Raw genomic sequence first — 16,822 nt, 5'->3', positions numbered from 1 at the left:
ACTACTTGGAATGTTGTTGATCACAAAATGGTGTTTAGAAACCCTAATATAGGATCTAATTGTTGTTGATTGTTTTGCCATCCAAAACAAATCACAATTAGTAAGGATTTTGATAACAAAGAAATCAACAAGAACATATAGATTTTATGTGGGCAATTCCTACTTTGTTTCTTGAAGTTGATTGATTTAGAATCAATAGAGGCACAATCTTGTTGCGGTTTCCATTACCTAGAGCCTTGTTGATCACAAAGTGGTGTTTAGAAAACCTAATATGGGATCTAATTGTTGTTGATTGTTTCAGCATCTAAAACAAATCACAATTAGCAAGGATTTTGATTACAAATAAATCAACAACAATGAATAGATTTTTTGTGGTCAATTCCTGCTTTGTTTCTTGAAGTTGATTGATTCAGAATCAATATAGGCATATCTTGTTGTGGTTTCCATTGTCTAGTACGTTGTTGATCACAAAATGGTGTTTAGAAACCTTAATATGGGATCTACTAGTTGTTGTTGATTGTTTCAGCATCCAAAACAAATCATAATTAGTAAGGATTTTGATAAGAAAGAAATCAACAACAATGAATAGATTTTATGTGGTCAATTCCTTCTTTCTCTCTTGAAGTTGATTGATTCTGAATCAAAAGATAATGCACATCTTCTTTTGCTTTCCATTACCTCGAATGTTGTTGCTCACAAAATGGTGTTGAGAAACCCTAATATGGGATCTAATTGTTGACTGTTTTGACATCGAAAACAAATCACAATTAGTAAAGATTATTTCAAAAGCAGGAACATAAACCCTAGTTTTGTTGAACTGCTCAATTTGGATCAGTCAAAACTTACTTAGGAATTGACATATCAATTTATTTATTAAAACATGATAACATCTATCGTAGAATAAAATTTAGTAAAATCTATATTGTACACGTCATTGACAATTTCTTTCTAACTAGAGGGTAAGTTCATTGCACTAATCTCTCTTATACTGTATTACAACTTAAAATAGAAAACTGAGGAGGACAAGTTACCTTTGATTTGATGAGTCAATTTAAATTAATCTTTACGGCAGGTCATAATCTGTATTAGCTACTTTGGATGGGAATTGATATGAATAGCCTTATTTATAACCTATTTAAATCAGATGAAACCACTATTTAAAACTTATTGTAATACTTCATTAAATTGATTTAGGTTCATTTAATCCCATCAAATATTAAAAGCTTTGGAATCAGAAAATACTTTGACTAATCAACTGTAGCTTTTCACTATATTTTCTTGAATTTTTTCCTCCGTTTAAAATTTAAGGCCTTAGATCCTATTCCTGTTAACATCTTGGTGGTTTGTCATGGATGTATTTATCAGTAGCGAGGTCCATTGTTCTTTCAATATCTACTCGTTTGCTTCTGCTTGTAAGGATATCAAAGATGCTTCAGTAGTGATTCCACGCGTTTTAACCCAATAAACACTGTAGCTATTGAGATTGCATGCATGAATATGCCCAGAAATGTTCATGGTTGTAGCTAACTTTGTTGTTGTTAAGTCTTTAGGTATTTCTACTTCTTCAACTAGAAACTGCTTTTGCTTGTTAATGGTCGTTTTCAACTGCAACAACAACTAACGATGGTGACTCTTTTGCAGACAGAAATTTCCAAATTGATTATAATAAAATTGAAAAGGATAATCTTGAGAAGCATCACCGCTAAGGGTTACTGTCAATATCTTTGAATTTTTCATTAGATACTCAGGTATATGAAAGTTCAGCAAAGCAATGACTTTAGCAGTCCAACCAATCATCTGGTTCTTATTTGCAAGTTGTTCAATATAAGCGGTTCAACTTCAGTGTTACGCATTAAATGCGCAACACTGTGTTGCCAACTGTCAATATCGAAATCTCGACTGTCCGTCTTGCTTTTAACCACTTGAGAGACGAACTGTCGAAGATTTCAATCTTGACTGTTGACAGCAGGTGTTGTGCAATTAATGCGCATCATTCAAGTCTTGGCCCAATATGAATCCTGCAAGATTTAATGTAGGGTATTCATGGGTTTTAGAATTATTGGATGAATCCCTATGATAGAATTTAAAATTCTTTTTTTTGGAACTTCATTTGAAATGTTTATTATTCATATCTAGTTTTCAATTTTAGCTATTCTTCTACTGTTTCCTTCTTTTAGTTGTTATCTTTATTGAATAAGGTACATCTCTTAGAATCTAGTTTACACTCATGTTTGAACTTTGAACCAAGGATACAGAAGTTTGCTTTCCTTCAAAGAAAAACAGTAGTTGGTTTTGGCTAAGAAGAAGAAAGGCTGAAGACAGTGGTAGCTTGGTTGGTGTTAAGTTTCCTACATGCTCAGCAAGGTGGTGTGGTTTGCTGGTATTTTCTAGACAGGTGGGGCAGCAATTCATTGCTGCGTGCCTAGACCCTTTTTTCCCCTCAGTGATCATGCCTATTTATGGCCTGAAATCAACTAGTCTAAGTTGATGTTCCCGGTTTCAATTCTTTTAATATATTCTGGGTGTCCAGGAATGCACTAAAGTTGTATTATTCGCATTAAAGTTAAAATCTCTTCTTTTTAGGAAAACATATAATCTTTTTTTTTTTTACTATTAAAGGATTGGTTCATTTGATAATAATGAACTTCTCTTAATGAATTCTACTCACTCTCGGATTATGCATTTAATAATTATCCTTATGTAGAATCTTCGTTTTAGAAAAGGGAGATTAGAAGAGTAGTTTTTTTTCTTTTACCAATGGGGTTGGTCCAAGTGGTAAGCAGTTTGGTCTGCTTACTTAAGGTTTTGGTATCGAAACTTTGTGGATGCAAAAAATCTCCTCTGGGAGACTCACTCAATATAGTTAGGTGTGCGACCCGGGTCCAACTCCGGATTAGTCAGGACAAAGCCTTGAAAATTGAGTTGACAACCAAAAAGTAGTTTTTTTTTTTTTTTTTGTGTGAAAAACATAATTGAATCCAACCATAGAGTGATGTCAAGCCAAGTTACTAGTTACTACACACGGTGCCGAATGACAAATGTCTGAGACCACCACTTTGAGTACTCAAGGGGGCAAGCTTTACTTCAATAAATACGAGTTTCAAACTATCAGATTTAATATCCACATCAAGGATGATAGGCCATACACATCTTCTTATTATCTTGTAATTATGGTCAAAGGTCAAAGGTGGCTGTGCCATGCCTTGGTTATTGTCTCATTATTCTCGTGACTAATTTCTCAAGCCTTTAACTTAAAGGTAAAGGTACCATGTAATAATACCAACTGTCACAGTAACTAATTTCTAACGTCCACAAAACCTCTTCAGATTCAATAAAAAAATTTAATATCTAGAAAGAGTTTGATTTGAGTGTTGCGTAATTAATGTGCAGCACTGTGCTGCAAATGGTCAACCAAGATCCGTCTGTTTTTTAAAAAGTACAAAAATACACTCTTGAAAATGGATGGTTGAGATCAAAATTTTGGTCAAGTTTGCTGCAGGTTAATGCGCAACACCTAAACAATTTTAATCTAGAAAACTTGGTCAGATTAAATATTTGGCAAAGAAGAAAGAAAAAGTTAATCCTGCTCAGACTCCATCAGGGCTGGTTTGAAGTATCTATGTCCGATGATTATTGATTTATCATCATCACATTTAATGCGTTACTCTCTTTTTATTAGTTTACCAATTGCGCCTCCTTCAAGGTCATCAATTGAAAAGCAAGAAGAGGGAAAGAAATAAAAACAAGTTTCTTAGCGACAACTGAAAATAGAGACATTGGTACGTAATTTATTGCCATTTATTTAGAGACATTTTTTTAAAAATAAATTAGATTTAAAACAAAAAGGTGTTATGGAGAATGATGTTTTTTAAAGAATTAAAATAGAGTGGATGAGATGAAGGTATATTTGGGGTTTTATATGATTGGTGTATTCCTTTGAAGCTTAAGGGAAGAGGGTAATGTACAACTAACTATAACGAATGATGTAGAGTTTTGGGCTGTTAACAAGTATCATATAGTAAAACTCAATGTATTTGAAATGAGGATACTAAGATGAATAAGTGATAAAATTAAGAAAAATAAAATAAAGAATGATAATATTAAAGCTAGTCTAGGAGTAGCTTCGATAATTAATAAGCTTTGATAAAGTCATCTAAGATGGTGTGATCTTGTTCCCGCCTGTAAATGCTCCTATACAGATAGATGATTCAATCTAGATTAAATGATTTATAAGAGTTAAGGGCAAAACAAAGTTAATTTTAAAAAAAGTTATGAGAATAAATATGCATGGCTTAGGCCTTAGGTCTCGTATGGACTAACTAAAATTCAAAATTCCATATAGTGGACCCCATTTACTTGGTACAAGGTTTGTGGTTGTTGAAATAAACTCAAAAAATTTACACTAAGGAGGAAGCCTTATCTACATGGAGATGAAAATTTTAATCTACGTGATTGAATGCTTAACACTTCCAATTTAAAAATAAAAACCCTTTTTCAAGGGAAAGAGAGAAAGTTTGGATTTCTATATTCTCAATTTTTTTTTAAAAAAAGAAAAATTTTATTTTTAGCTCAAATATATATTAAGCTCTAACCATGGGGGATTGGATTTTTTTTTTCCTGTAAGTAAAGAATTTACTTGTTGATATATAAAACTACCTCCTAAGGTGCCCATAAACTACTCTAATGAACCACAATTCAATAAAAAAAAATTTATCCTTTTTTTCTAGGTAAAATAATAATTTTCCTATTAACAGAACAATCTGGGTAATGGATTAAAACTGTTAAAAAATTTATTAATACTAAGAAAATCAAAGGTGAAATGTTCTCATCAAAGGAACCTACATATTCACTAATTTTTACTATTTTTTTTTTTTTTTTGGGTAAACCTACAAATATTCTGTTGACAAGAAAAAAGAATCATTATTTTACTAAAAAAAAAAAAAAAACATCATTAGTCATGCATTTTTTTTTATACCATAGGCTACATCTTTTTCATGGATGTCAGATGGCTTGCGTGGTTCCTATGCAACTGAAAAGACTCCACCAGATTATGGTGTTAAATTTCTAATAAATCGAAAAATCCCATTTGACGAAAGCGGTCTGGTTTGACTCGTTGTAGCAGACTAGCAGCAGCAGCATAGGAGATGCATGAAAGAAAGGGTGGCAAACGCTGTTCTTGACGCGCACAAGTAGTGTACAGGCGTTGCATTACAAGCTAGCGATTAAATAAAAGAGAGATTGATGGGCAATCTTCGCCTCTGTTTGCCTCTGAAGAGGCACTAAGGAAGCATATGATGATGGAAAGATATAGATAGCCAAGACAGCGAGAGGGACCCAAATACCATTTCCTTCCTTCTTCTTCCACCTTTCTCTTTCCTTTCCTGTGTCTCTGTCTGTTTTGGAGTCGTCGACGACTCAAGTCGACGACCACCGGCATGCACAAACAAGTATCTCGTGGCTTTGAATTTCTTTGGTTTTCTTCACCTGTGGACAATTTGTTCTGCCTAGATATGTGTATGCTTTTATTTGCTTCTCTCGTTTGAATCCCTTTTTGTGGTGCGTTCCAATCCACTTTTGAGTTCTAATTCCTATAATTCCCGATTTGGCGAACTGGGTCACTTTGCACAGAGGGTTACCTGTTTTTGTTGCTGCTCTAGAGGTGTCTATTTGCTTTTCTTCTCTTCGCTTAATAACGCGGAAGCTATAAAGCTGTTTGCTGCATCCGAAACTGTGCTGTTTTCAGAAATTCTTGTGGTTTTGGAGTTGGGTTTTTGGTTATTTGGGTTGTTGGTTCATCTTCCATGCTCCTCTAGAGTTCTTATCTGCTTTTCTGCTCTTGGCTTAATAAAGAGGAAGCTACAAAGCTGTTTGCTGCATCGAAACTGTGCTGTTTTCTGGAATTCTTGTGGTTTCGGAGTTGGGTTTTGGGTTAATTGGTTAGCCGGTGGATTTTGTGGTGCTCTACTGACGAAAGGTTTCATGAACTATTGTTTCTGCAAGTCCTGAAGTTGAGAAAAGTTCCATGCTTTGTCTACGACTTCTTCGCCAACACGGTAAGTATCTATATTCAGTAATTTCCCTATTTACTCTTTGAGCTATTTAATTTCTGCTAGTGTCTGAACCACTTAAATTCTGAGCAATCATGTTGAAGTTTAACGCGTGGAAATGTTTACTCTGAATTACCAGTATTTGTGTTTGAACGGGAAATAAATGACCTTGCAATACAAACTGAAATTCAGCCCAAATTTGCTTTTATACGCATTTACCTTGCGGCTAAACAAATAATTTATCTGTGAACTGAATATTGTAGTCAGAGAAACCACTGGATTTGAAAACTCTCACTGTAGACACTAAGAGGTGAATCACAAATTCCTGTCTTTCATGGGTACTCCTATCTTTGCCTTTATTAATTTTGCAGAGGTATCTGATCCTTTATGTCTTTCCCTTTAGATTGACAGCGGTAGGGTTTATTGTAAATAAACAGATAAGGAGAATTGCCATGTCTCCTGCAACTCTCCTGTGCAGCCAATTAGATTATTTCATCGTTACTGAATCATAATGCCTTGACTTAGCTTTCCTACATATTAGAACAAACGCCAGAGAAAACATGAATATAAAAGAAAACATATCAAGGTGAAACCAAGTAATGGAAGAAAGTTGTAATTGAGATCTCCCGGGAAAGGCCCAAAACACTTGCACGCTCTCACCTAAAACCCTAAGCCAAAAACCCCAAATTTCACTAGTGCTTTGGAAGAAGACAGCAAGGTATATTAATAATCCTTCAACTGGGTCAATCAGCTCTGGTCGGGTCATGTCCTACTGTGGGGGCTATTGGTCCAAGCCCCTGCTACCAGCACAGATCTCTCCATTCATTTTGCCACCAAAAAGATGATCTCAAACATGACACTATCAACCCCACTCTACCCAAAGTGTCCGGCCCATCATTTTCCTTTACTTGCTATTGATGCTAGAAATTGATGTTCATCAACCAAGCCAAGATTGTTGAAGATCTTATAAATCACCATCTTAGGATGCTTAGGTTTTGCCATGTTGGATACATTCTCATAAGAGGAGTTATTGCATGGCCCTTGTTTGATTGCTCCACTATTGTCCTATTTGGGGATATAGGGCTTGTTTAGTACCCTGAACATCCAAATTTTAATTTGTCATTATTTTCCCTCCTTCCCTTTGTTTTAATTAGGTCATTTCTTTCTAGATGTTCTCAACAGAATAATCCCATGTTTTTTAATTTTAAAAAAAAAATATCCCATTTTTGTTTTGTGGTTAGTGCACTAAATCTGTTGACCCCCACTCAGTGAGATGCAATCACTACCAATTCTTCCACATGGTTGAGGCTGTGAGGACTCTAGGTTCTTTGTCTGAAAACTCTGGAACTCAGCAATTTTTTCTTTGAGAGTCCTGGAAATTGGCATGTAATGTAGACCTCCAAACTGCTCCAATTCTCCTACCAAGACCCTGCAGTTGACAGATCAAAATGAACATATCTAGAATGAATACCACTTAATCCCATGAGGATTTATGAACCAAGGTACATCCTCAGAGGCATCAAATTATTGAATAGAAAGATGGCTTGCTTTTAATATCTTTCGGACACAATAAGCAGAACTTTCTTATTATTGAATAGAAAGATGGCTTGCTTTTAAATATCTTTCGAACACAATAAGCAGAACTTCCTTTCTAAAGATTCAAAAAGGAGGGTTTAGGATTCAATTAGATCTTCATTGTTGGGAAAATTTTCTAATTCTACGATGAGCTAATTACAAATGAACACCCTGATTTTGAAAGAAGGGATGGCTCTGAATCACTAGTCCATTAGATTCTTAGTTCTTTTATACTATCCAAAATGTTGAATGTCGCAATAGCATGTTGGAGTGGATGTGAATGATTCAAAACCTAATCCTTGTAGATGCATTTAAGGATGATCTGACCATAAGTTTAATGTTGACTCTTATTTACCCAATTTCTGTCTGCTGTGTATGATACTCTTCTTCTTCTTATGTTTTTTAAAAGATGTTTCTTGATAAATTGTAAGAGTAGTATAGATCTTTTAGAGGGTGAATTATTAATGGTCTTTCTTCCTTTTTCACATTCAAATTGATCTCTTTCTATGCTATTAATATTCTCCTTGCCAACCTAAATATGTACTCCCTTACAGATCAAGAGAGGCAAGTTTGTGATTCCTTGTAAATATGTTTAACCATTTGGTTATGGGTGCAAAACTTGTAATATTGGTGATGTTCAAAAAATTTGCTTCTAGGAAGCAGCATGGGATGCTGGAAAAAGTGTGGCACAGAGCCTAATATCCAAGAATGCTAGTCTCACCTTAGTAGTTTAATTCCCTAAACAAACCAGAGTTAGAAGATGAGTTGATCGTTTCTTGCTATAACTTTCTGAAAATTGGGTACTTATATCAGTTCCTGCATTGGAACTTCTTATTGGTTGTTGTGATAATTCATAGTTTATCTTTTAAGGAGGCAATAACATAACATTGTGACTTCTTACACAGGTATTCTGTGATCCAGTACCAAAAATGACTAGTTGGAGTTCTTTTTTACTATAATAGTTATTATCTTTCTGTTAATCATTGTTAGTAATGTAGCCAAATCTCTATATTTTTCTCTTATAGCATATCTTTGCCGTTGATTTTCTGTTTGCATAGTCCAATGGCAAAACATCTTCAATGAAATATTGAAAAGGCATCATGGAGGATATATCTAGAGTTATATGCATAGTAAAACATATCGGTGAATTTCGCCATTGGGCGAAATTTGCCGGGTTCGACAAGGGTTGAAATAAAAAAGAGGGTGACACGATATTTACCAAAATCGCTGGAAATTCGCCAATTTTCTGGTGAACCAGTGAAAAACTGGCAAAAATCGCCAAAACTTTGCAGATACCTGAGATCTAGTTGCTGGTATCTCTTCCTTTCGTTTGAACAGTGGCAATTTAGACCAGGTACATGATTTGTCTAAGCTTCAAGCAAGCTAAACGGTCATCAACGCAGGCGGGGCTGGGATATCCGGCACCACTGCGTGTACTGACGGAGCTTGAGCAGAAGCTGAGACTGGCTTCGGTCTCTTCACAACTCAGCCAATAAGCTGTGAGCTTGAAGAATGAAATAAAGAGAGCAAATCAAGAGGCCTGAGCTGAGGCCAACATCTTTTAAGCTAAGCTGGAAGAGAAAATCATTGAAAAGGAAAAAGCCCTTAGGGAAACAGAGTCGACGATGGAAGAGCAGCAGAAAAAGATGAACAAGATGAAGGACAACTTTCACAAAATCACAGGTACAGGAATGAAGCCGAGAAGGATCTGGATCTGAAACAACTGGAGGTGAATCAATTGAGGTCTATAATCTATGGTGGTTGAGCTGTAGAAGAGCAATGCAGAGTAGCGCCGGAAATGTCAACCACCAGTGTGTTCTGTAATTCTGTTAGTTTGATATAGTTATAAAACCAAACAAATAGCAGTCATTTCCTTTTGCTTTGATAAAAAAATGGCGCGAAACTTTTGCGATTTTCGGTTTCTTCTGTCTGATTCTTCGACTTCCACTGTTCACAAACCTTGAGTTGCAGTTGCAGAATAATCTTGAACCTTAGCTGGAATCAACGAAACTGAGCCAAGGGCACCTTAGTTATATGTCAATTCAGGACAGAGGGTAGAGAAAGTCCGACTCCTAAACCTTGCACTTGAAGAATGAAAAATGATACCGTTCCTGTGTTATTGGTAGCATTTTTTTTATTTATTCTCTTTTTGTCAGGAGATTATGGAATGCCCTGTTACCTTTTCCATACAACACAAGATTCCTGTCATCTTGTTACTCATTCAAAATGATTTTCATGAGTCTTCAAGCAACTAATTAATTTTTCTTGTTGCTTTAGTTAATTTCTCTTTCTTGTCTGCACTGATCAGGATCGTTTCTGATTGAGAAATATAAAAAATATTCTTTCGAACAGTTAGATTGGATGAGAAGAACAGGGATACTCTATCATTGAATGGAGAATGAAGTTGCCAAGGTTGCGGGAGCCCTACCTCATTCTCATGTTAGGATAAAGGTAAATCACTTAATGCTATGTTGACATTTGAGATTACCCCCTTATCTTTTGTTCTTTTTCTTGTTTTTGAGTGATGACTATTGATTTATTCTTTTGGTTTTGTATCTTTTTAAGGCTTCTTGGATGAATGAACCACAGAACGTAGTAGTTATATGATATATTAAATTAGTTAACTTTTTTGTAACATGGAATAATATATAAAAATATGTGAATTAAGAGGAGAGAATCAACAAGTAACACTTTCTAGTTTGTGTCCTAATCAGCTGATTAAATGTGAATTGGTGTATATCTCCTACTTCATTCAATATATATTCACTTAAAGCAAACAATAGGGCTCTTACCAAAAAAAAAAAAGAGCACGCAATAGGGAATAGGAAAGAAGCAAATAAAATGTAGCTACCCAAACTACCCTTGATTAGAACTGAGACCTTAAACAGTCTCTACTAATAGAATGAAAATTATTGAAACAGAATCCTTTCCCTTTGTGTACATATGGCTGACACTCAGTGACAGCTTAATACAGTGGAGCAACTGCCCAGGAAGTTTAATGTGCCAGGTGGCCAACCTAATGTCTGCTGGCCCTGGAAGAATCTCTTGTCAGCAAACCCGTACCTAAGCACACTTTTTCAGTGATTGTCAGGTGTGGATCTCCCTTGCCAGATTCTCATGTTAGGGCCAATAGGCTGCTGATGCGGTCAACTTGTGCTCTGGTGTATGATAGGCATACGAAGCCTGGTCCTCCCTGTCCACCAGAATACAAGGAAAGGAATCTTACACAGAAACTGAGGTTTGCCTTGATTTTCAAGATGATAGGAGAGGATAAGAGCTGGAGAAGGGCCTAGGCCACTGGAACCACATCATGTTGCAGAAAAAACTTCTAGGATGCTTCCCAGATTCGTCTAAACTCATTCGATCCTCTTTGCATGGACCCTTAATTTTTTATATATTTGTTTTTTTAGCAGGTCCAGTCAATTGAATTCTTTGAGCTTCTTGGCCAAAATATTTTTATCTTCTTTTTCTGCATTTAGTGAGTTGTACGATGTTACTGTCTTTGCGGTTTCCGGACATCCAATCTAGTCGTTATCTTTGATTGCAGGTGCACCGGTTGATGTGCACAGAGCTTATGAGATTTGTTGATAAAACCTCACAGATATTACCGGTTGTAGAATCAGCTCGACCACGATGCACAATGGGAATACAAGCTCTGTGTTCAGTAAATTCTGCAATAGAAAGAGCCAAGTCAGTGATTGAACATTGTACAGAATGTAGCAAACTATACTTGGTATGTATTTAGTGAATAGTGAATACTCATCAACGTTCCCCAACGCCGCCCCCCCCCAAAAAAAAAAAAAAAAAGAGATAAGAGAAGGAAGAAGAAGAAGAAAATAAACTAAGGGTAGTTTATTCTAAATATATACTTTGAACAGATGCCATGCTCCAGAACTGAATGTGGAGATTTGTGTTATGTTTAATTGGTAGGAAGTTATTTATTTCTTCTTAATGTAATATATTGATCTGTATTCCTGATAGCAAGAGCTGCAAGAAATTAAAAACATTTGGTGCTAATCTGGCTGTTGGGATGCAAAATGATGGAGTAGCTCCGTATATATGTGATGTTGTGGGATGATTAAAGTAACTGTCCATTCTTCCAACTACATTTAGAAGACTGATTTTAGCCACACATTTTCTGATTTCTGATCAAGATGTTGTACAACTTTGCAACCCTGGCTAGGTATTATCAAATATTTTTGCATGGGAACTAGTTCTTGAATCATGGCAACTTACATATTTCCTTACAGTGCCTTAGTGGAAACCTTTGGTGGTAACCATTTTGGACGTCAAATGCTGTGTTCAATCACCTGAGCCTTATGTTTCCTACATCAGACAGCAACGATTGAACAATTGTAAAACGCGAAGGTGGGCTTATCTCATAAGATAAAATTTACCTGTTCTGCATGCAGAATTATGAAATTATCTGGATGGATTAGATAATTTGGTCAATGCCATTGTGATCAATCTTATACTTGAGCTTTTTATGTGACAGCCTATGCATATTCCTTCATCTGTATTCAGAAGTTGATTCATGAGCTAATATGAATGTAGTTAAAAGTTTCTTCTATTTGTCCTGTAGTTCTCTTAGGATCTGACTCAACTGGCTTTATCTCCAAATCTTACTTGTTGAATAGATTCATCAGTCTACCTAAATAATTGTCTGCATGTGGCAAGTTTTTGAATGAGTATTACTTTGCTAAATACTTAAAGTCCAAACTATTTATAGTGGAGAATGATACTTAAGACTCAAGTTTCACAAAGATGAAGACTTTTTCTTTTTAATGAGTGTTCTACTGAATAGGAGAGTGACACGAAGATGAAAACAGGAGCTGCTAAGTTGGAGTGTTTATCATGGTTATGCAAATATTCCATGTCACGATAATTGTGTGCCTAGGTGGTCATTGATTTAGAATGATTTGGAAGTCTATTAGGGCCCTAGGATGATGCCATGTGGAGGAGAGAGAGTATTAGGGTTATTTGAGGGATAATAAATAGAGTGAAAATTGAGTGGAGAGGGCATCGAATGATATTGTAGGAGTGTTTATTGGGCAGCCGTAGGCTGAGGGGCACTTTTGGGTGTGGGGGTGACTGGTACCATTAAAACCAGCTTCTATCTTGTATTTCTTGTATTTTTTGTACTGAATTTCAGTGGGATTAGAGGGTTCCTATCAAAGTCATTTTGTTACTTTTTCCCCTTCTATTTGAATCTTGATATGATGCTTTTGGAAAAATGATGGAGGGCTTCAAGTGATCATACATGGTGATGGTGATGTGAGATATTCTTGTTCATTTCTTAGATAATCTTAATTTTTTTTTTTTAATTCATTATATGTAGTGTAGGTTTCTAATCTTCTTATTTCTTTGGCTTCTTAATTTTTCTGATTAACCTCTTCTCAGGCAATCACCGGAGAGGTAATATTGTCAAGATGTGAAAAAGTACGTAAGATGTTGGAGCTGAGTCTAACCCAAATACAGAATATGGTTCCCTTGGCATTGGCAGGACAGGTCCGTCCTTCTGCATCCTCCTAAGTATTGTTTCATCATTAGATGGGTTTGGACATTACTCTGTTTCTCTCATCCACAGTAAAAAAGACTAAATAATTTGTAAATTAAGGGACATTAGTATAACAAATAAAAAATAAAAAAAGAAGAAGAAGAAGAAGAAGAAGAAGAACTATGTGTACTTATTGGTATAACAAAACATACAAAGGCATTCTAGTCATTCCCCCCCCCCCCTCTCCTTCCCCTTAAGAACAAGGATCTGATTCCTTGATTGTCTATTATGATCCCTTTCTCACTGATGCCTGGTCCATTGGATATGAACCTATAACAGAACAGATTTTAGTGATTGAACAAGCTTACAATTCACATGCGAAGCCCGTGCTTGGATTTTGATGAATATCTCAATTGAAATGGACTGAAGTCTCCAAGTTATCTTGGTTTTGGGCTTTTGCTGTAAGAAGATCCAAGGAAGCCTGGAGACCTGGCACATCCCCAGCCAAAAACCAATGTGGCACATCTTTTTGTCCCGCCTAGTAGTTTGAGCTTTTTGGTTGGATACCTTTCAGCATTTTTGCCCAAGGTGTTTGCCGTTGATACTAATGTAGCACAGAACTTTTACCATTGTTTTAAGCAATGTAACTGTCCCACTCCCCACCCAAAAAAAGAGGAAGCAATATCCCTGAGCACAGGTTGGAATGGTATTGTGCAACAGTGACAAACATTTATGTCCATTGGATTCTCTTGCCACAAGTAATTTTGGTTTGGGTATCCATTCTGCAGATTTTGAAGTCTGAGATATCATTTTCATTCACTGAGCTTAATATATGGGTTGAGAATTCACAAAATAAATGGTTAGGATGATCAGTTTTTATTGTATTTTAAACTTATGCTCTTATGGATGGGGTGGGGAGGGTGTGAAACACAGTTTCTTGTTTTTGTTGCAAGTTGCAAATATGGCTTAAGAATGTGTGTGTGACACGGTTTCCAAGTTGTAAATATGGCTTCAAAGTATGTGTTTTTTTTTTTTTTTTTTTTTTGGGGGGGGGGGGGGGGGGGGGTTTGTGGGTGTGTGTGACAGTTTCTGGTTTTTGTTGCAAGTTAGAAAAGGCTCCTTACTCTGATGACTTAATTTGCTTAGATTTTTGAACTATTATTATTTAGAAGTCTGACAGGGCAAATGTCATCTCTAGATATCTGCAATCATTGACAACATTCGAGATGCTAAATTTCTTATGGATCCTTCTGAAGAAGAGGCTGGGAAGGCTATGCTGGCTTTGCTTCGTCGGGACCCAACTGCATCAGAACCCACAAAGATTTCAGAATTTGAGACATTTAAAATCGCTGCATCGAAGCTGCAGCTGACCTCCGCAAAGGCTCTCTTGATAGAGAAAAGATCTATCAAAATTCTTCTTAGCAAAGTCTGCAATACCGACCAGAATAAGGAGAAGATCCTGAAGTACCTACTTTATATTTTGAAGAAGTATGGGAAATCAGTTCAGAGTTGGCAAAAAGATGTATGTATTGTTCAGCCTGAAAATTCAGATACTTGTGCTAAATCTGCATCTAATGGTGCTGTATGCAGTGAGTCCGTTGAACTGGAACGACATGGTCAATATGGACTTGATGAAGCTCAAACTGATGCACCTAGGACGCCTGTTCCTCCTGAGGAATTCAGATGCCCAATTTCTATGAAACTTATGCATGATCCCGTCATCATTGCTTCTGGTCAAACATTTGAAAAGATGGGGATTGAGAAGTGGTTCAGTGAAGGACATATTACATGTCCAAAGACCAAAAAAGAGCTTCCCAATTTGTCAATGACTCCAAACTCCATCATGAAGGACCTTATTTCCAAATGGTCTAAGGGGCATGGGATCCCTATTCCTGATCCATGTTCAAAGTCAACTCCTGGATCACTTAGTTCTTGGAAAAGTTCATCTTGCAGTTCCATTGTGAGCTTTGGAAGTTCTATGAATGATGTGACCTTTCCGATGGATGTCAGCGGTGTATCACTTAATTCATCGGATGCCAGTTATACATCTGATTCGTCACAGGTTAAGATTGTAGATACCTCAAGCTCAGTAGCCACTCAGATGGATAGTGGTTTTCATGGATGCCAATCTTCTGTAAACTCCAATAATTGGCTTGGTTCAGTATCTCTCTCTAAACTTGCTGAACTTCCATGGGAATCACGACGCAAAGTGGTGGAAGATGTTAAAAACTATTTTAAAGAAGATGGTCGGGCAGCCAGCTATCTGTACTTTGAATACTCTGTCCAATCATTGATTAGGTTTATAGAGGATGCACGCAGTCTTCTTGATGTAAAAGCACAGCGAGATGGAGCTCAAGTTCTTCTGGCCTTGATGAGTAACTGCAGGTAAGTTTTCTTAAAAGTTGCAAATCTCAACCAGTATTCCTATTACGATGGTGTTAAAATGTTAAGCTTCCAATGTTACATTTTAAGCTCAGAAAGCTTAAAACCCATTTAGTGTATATGTGGACTGGTTTTCCTTTAGCTCAAGCGGCAGTAATAGTCTGGTTTTCTGTTGTCACTCTGATTTTTCTCACAGTATTTGGAATTTTGGTGTATTTGACTGTCAGTTGATATACAATTTTCTTTTTGTTTGCAGAGATGAAATACCATCATTGAGTGAACATGATTTTCATCTGTTGGTGTCATTTGTTGATTCTGAAATAACGAAAGAAGCTCTTTCCATCATTGAAGTCTTGTCAGATGACCAAGAATGTAGATCCAAAATCATGGCATCTGGTGCTATTCTCCCCATCCTAAAGATCCTTGATACCCAAATCAGTGATTTCCAGGTCTCTGCTGTTAAAATATTATGTAATTTGTCACTGGACAGAGAAATTGGTTCCCATATTCAATCACTCGGATGCATACCAAAACTCGTTCCTTTTCTGGTTGATAGCGCACTTGCAGAGTGTTCCATAAAACTTATCAGGAATCTATCCAACACTGAAGTTGGAAGGGTTGCCATAGCTGAAACTGATGGATGTATAGCTTCCATGGCAGAACTACTTGAGATTGGGACCCATGAAGAACAAGAGCATGGAGTGGCTGTTCTCCTTTCGTTATGTTTGCAACGTACTGAATATTGTCTGTTGGTCCTCAGAGAAGGTATTATCCCACCCCTAGTGAATATCTCTAATGGCAATGGCAGAGCAAAGTATAGTGCAGTGGAATTACTTAGGATTCTGAGGGATGTTACATCCAGTGATTCTTTAGGAAATTCACTTCCTCACCCTGGAGCCAAGGTTGATTTTTTACAGGACAGCAGTGAATCTAAAGAGAAGAAACCATCTTCCAAGGCTCCTGGATTTTTTAGAAGGAAATTGAAAGAACTGTCTAAATCCAAACCCAGATCTTTAGCCCTCTTCTGATTTACTGGTGACTAAAGGTCTCTTATTGTTGAGTAGATCGAGCAACTTTTTACAAATGATATATTGTACATTTTTCAAAGGGTGCAACAAATTTTATCTTTTTATTCAGGGTAGGCTGAAGAATATCTTCATAGCAGGTATGTCAGTGGGCTAGTCATCTTGGTCTGGTGAAAATAACTTCCAGAATGCATCTTCAGTCTGCTTTTTTGTTCTTTTTAGATCATGTTTGTTTCAGCTGGTTTTACTGGCTTGATTCTTAACAATAATGTAAAGTGTTGCTGTGTTTTTGTCAA

At 36.4% G+C, this 16,822-nt stretch overlaps 1 protein-coding gene across 3 annotated transcripts; it reads left to right on the top strand.

Annotated features, from left to right (window-relative positions):
* Positions 1-5,077: 5,077 nt before the first annotated feature.
* LOC149015218 (ARM repeat superfamily protein) lies at positions 5,078-16,822 on the top strand. 3 transcript variants are annotated; one of them, XM_089155453.1, is made up of 7 exons: positions 5,078-6,053; positions 9,931-10,073; positions 11,170-11,355; positions 13,023-13,130; positions 14,318-14,607; positions 14,710-15,504; positions 15,758-16,822. In XM_089155453.1, the coding sequence occupies exons 2-7, from the start codon at positions 10,014-10,016 to the stop codon at positions 16,527-16,529; spliced, it is 2,211 nt and encodes a 736-aa protein (XP_089011579.1). In that variant the 5' UTR covers positions 5,078-6,053; positions 9,931-10,013; the 3' UTR covers positions 16,530-16,822. The 3 variants fall into 3 exon arrangements, with proteins under 3 accessions (XP_089011579.1, XP_089011578.1, XP_089011577.1); XM_089155452.1 differs by having other exon boundaries at positions 9,975-10,073; positions 14,318-15,504; XM_089155451.1 differs by having other exon boundaries at positions 14,318-15,504.

Source organism: Hakea prostrata, chromosome 5, assembly GCF_041222555.1.
Source record: "Hakea prostrata isolate BN-2017 chromosome 5, UWA_Hpros_2, whole genome shotgun sequence".
In the NCBI taxonomy this organism is placed as follows: Eukaryota; Viridiplantae; Streptophyta; class Magnoliopsida; order Proteales; family Proteaceae; genus Hakea; species Hakea prostrata.
The sequence above is the reverse complement of the archived record's forward strand: the minus strand, read 5'-3'. Positions and strand labels throughout refer to the sequence as shown.

What these genes read in the sequence shown, in the direction of transcription:
- LOC149015218 (XM_089155452.1), top strand. Translation starts at nt 10,014, where the DNA reads ATGGAGAATGAAGTTGCCAAGGTTGCGGGAGCCCTACCTCATTCTCAT. An exon ending in ATTCTCATGTTAGGATAAAG is followed by an intron (nt 10,074 to 11,169) that starts GTAAATCACTTA and finishes CTTTGATTGCAG; the next exon opens with GTGCACCGGTTGATGTGCAC. An exon ending in GCCTTGATGAGTAACTGCAG is followed by an intron (nt 15,505 to 15,757) that starts GTAAGTTTTCTT and finishes TTTTGTTTGCAG; the next exon opens with AGATGAAATACCATCATTGA.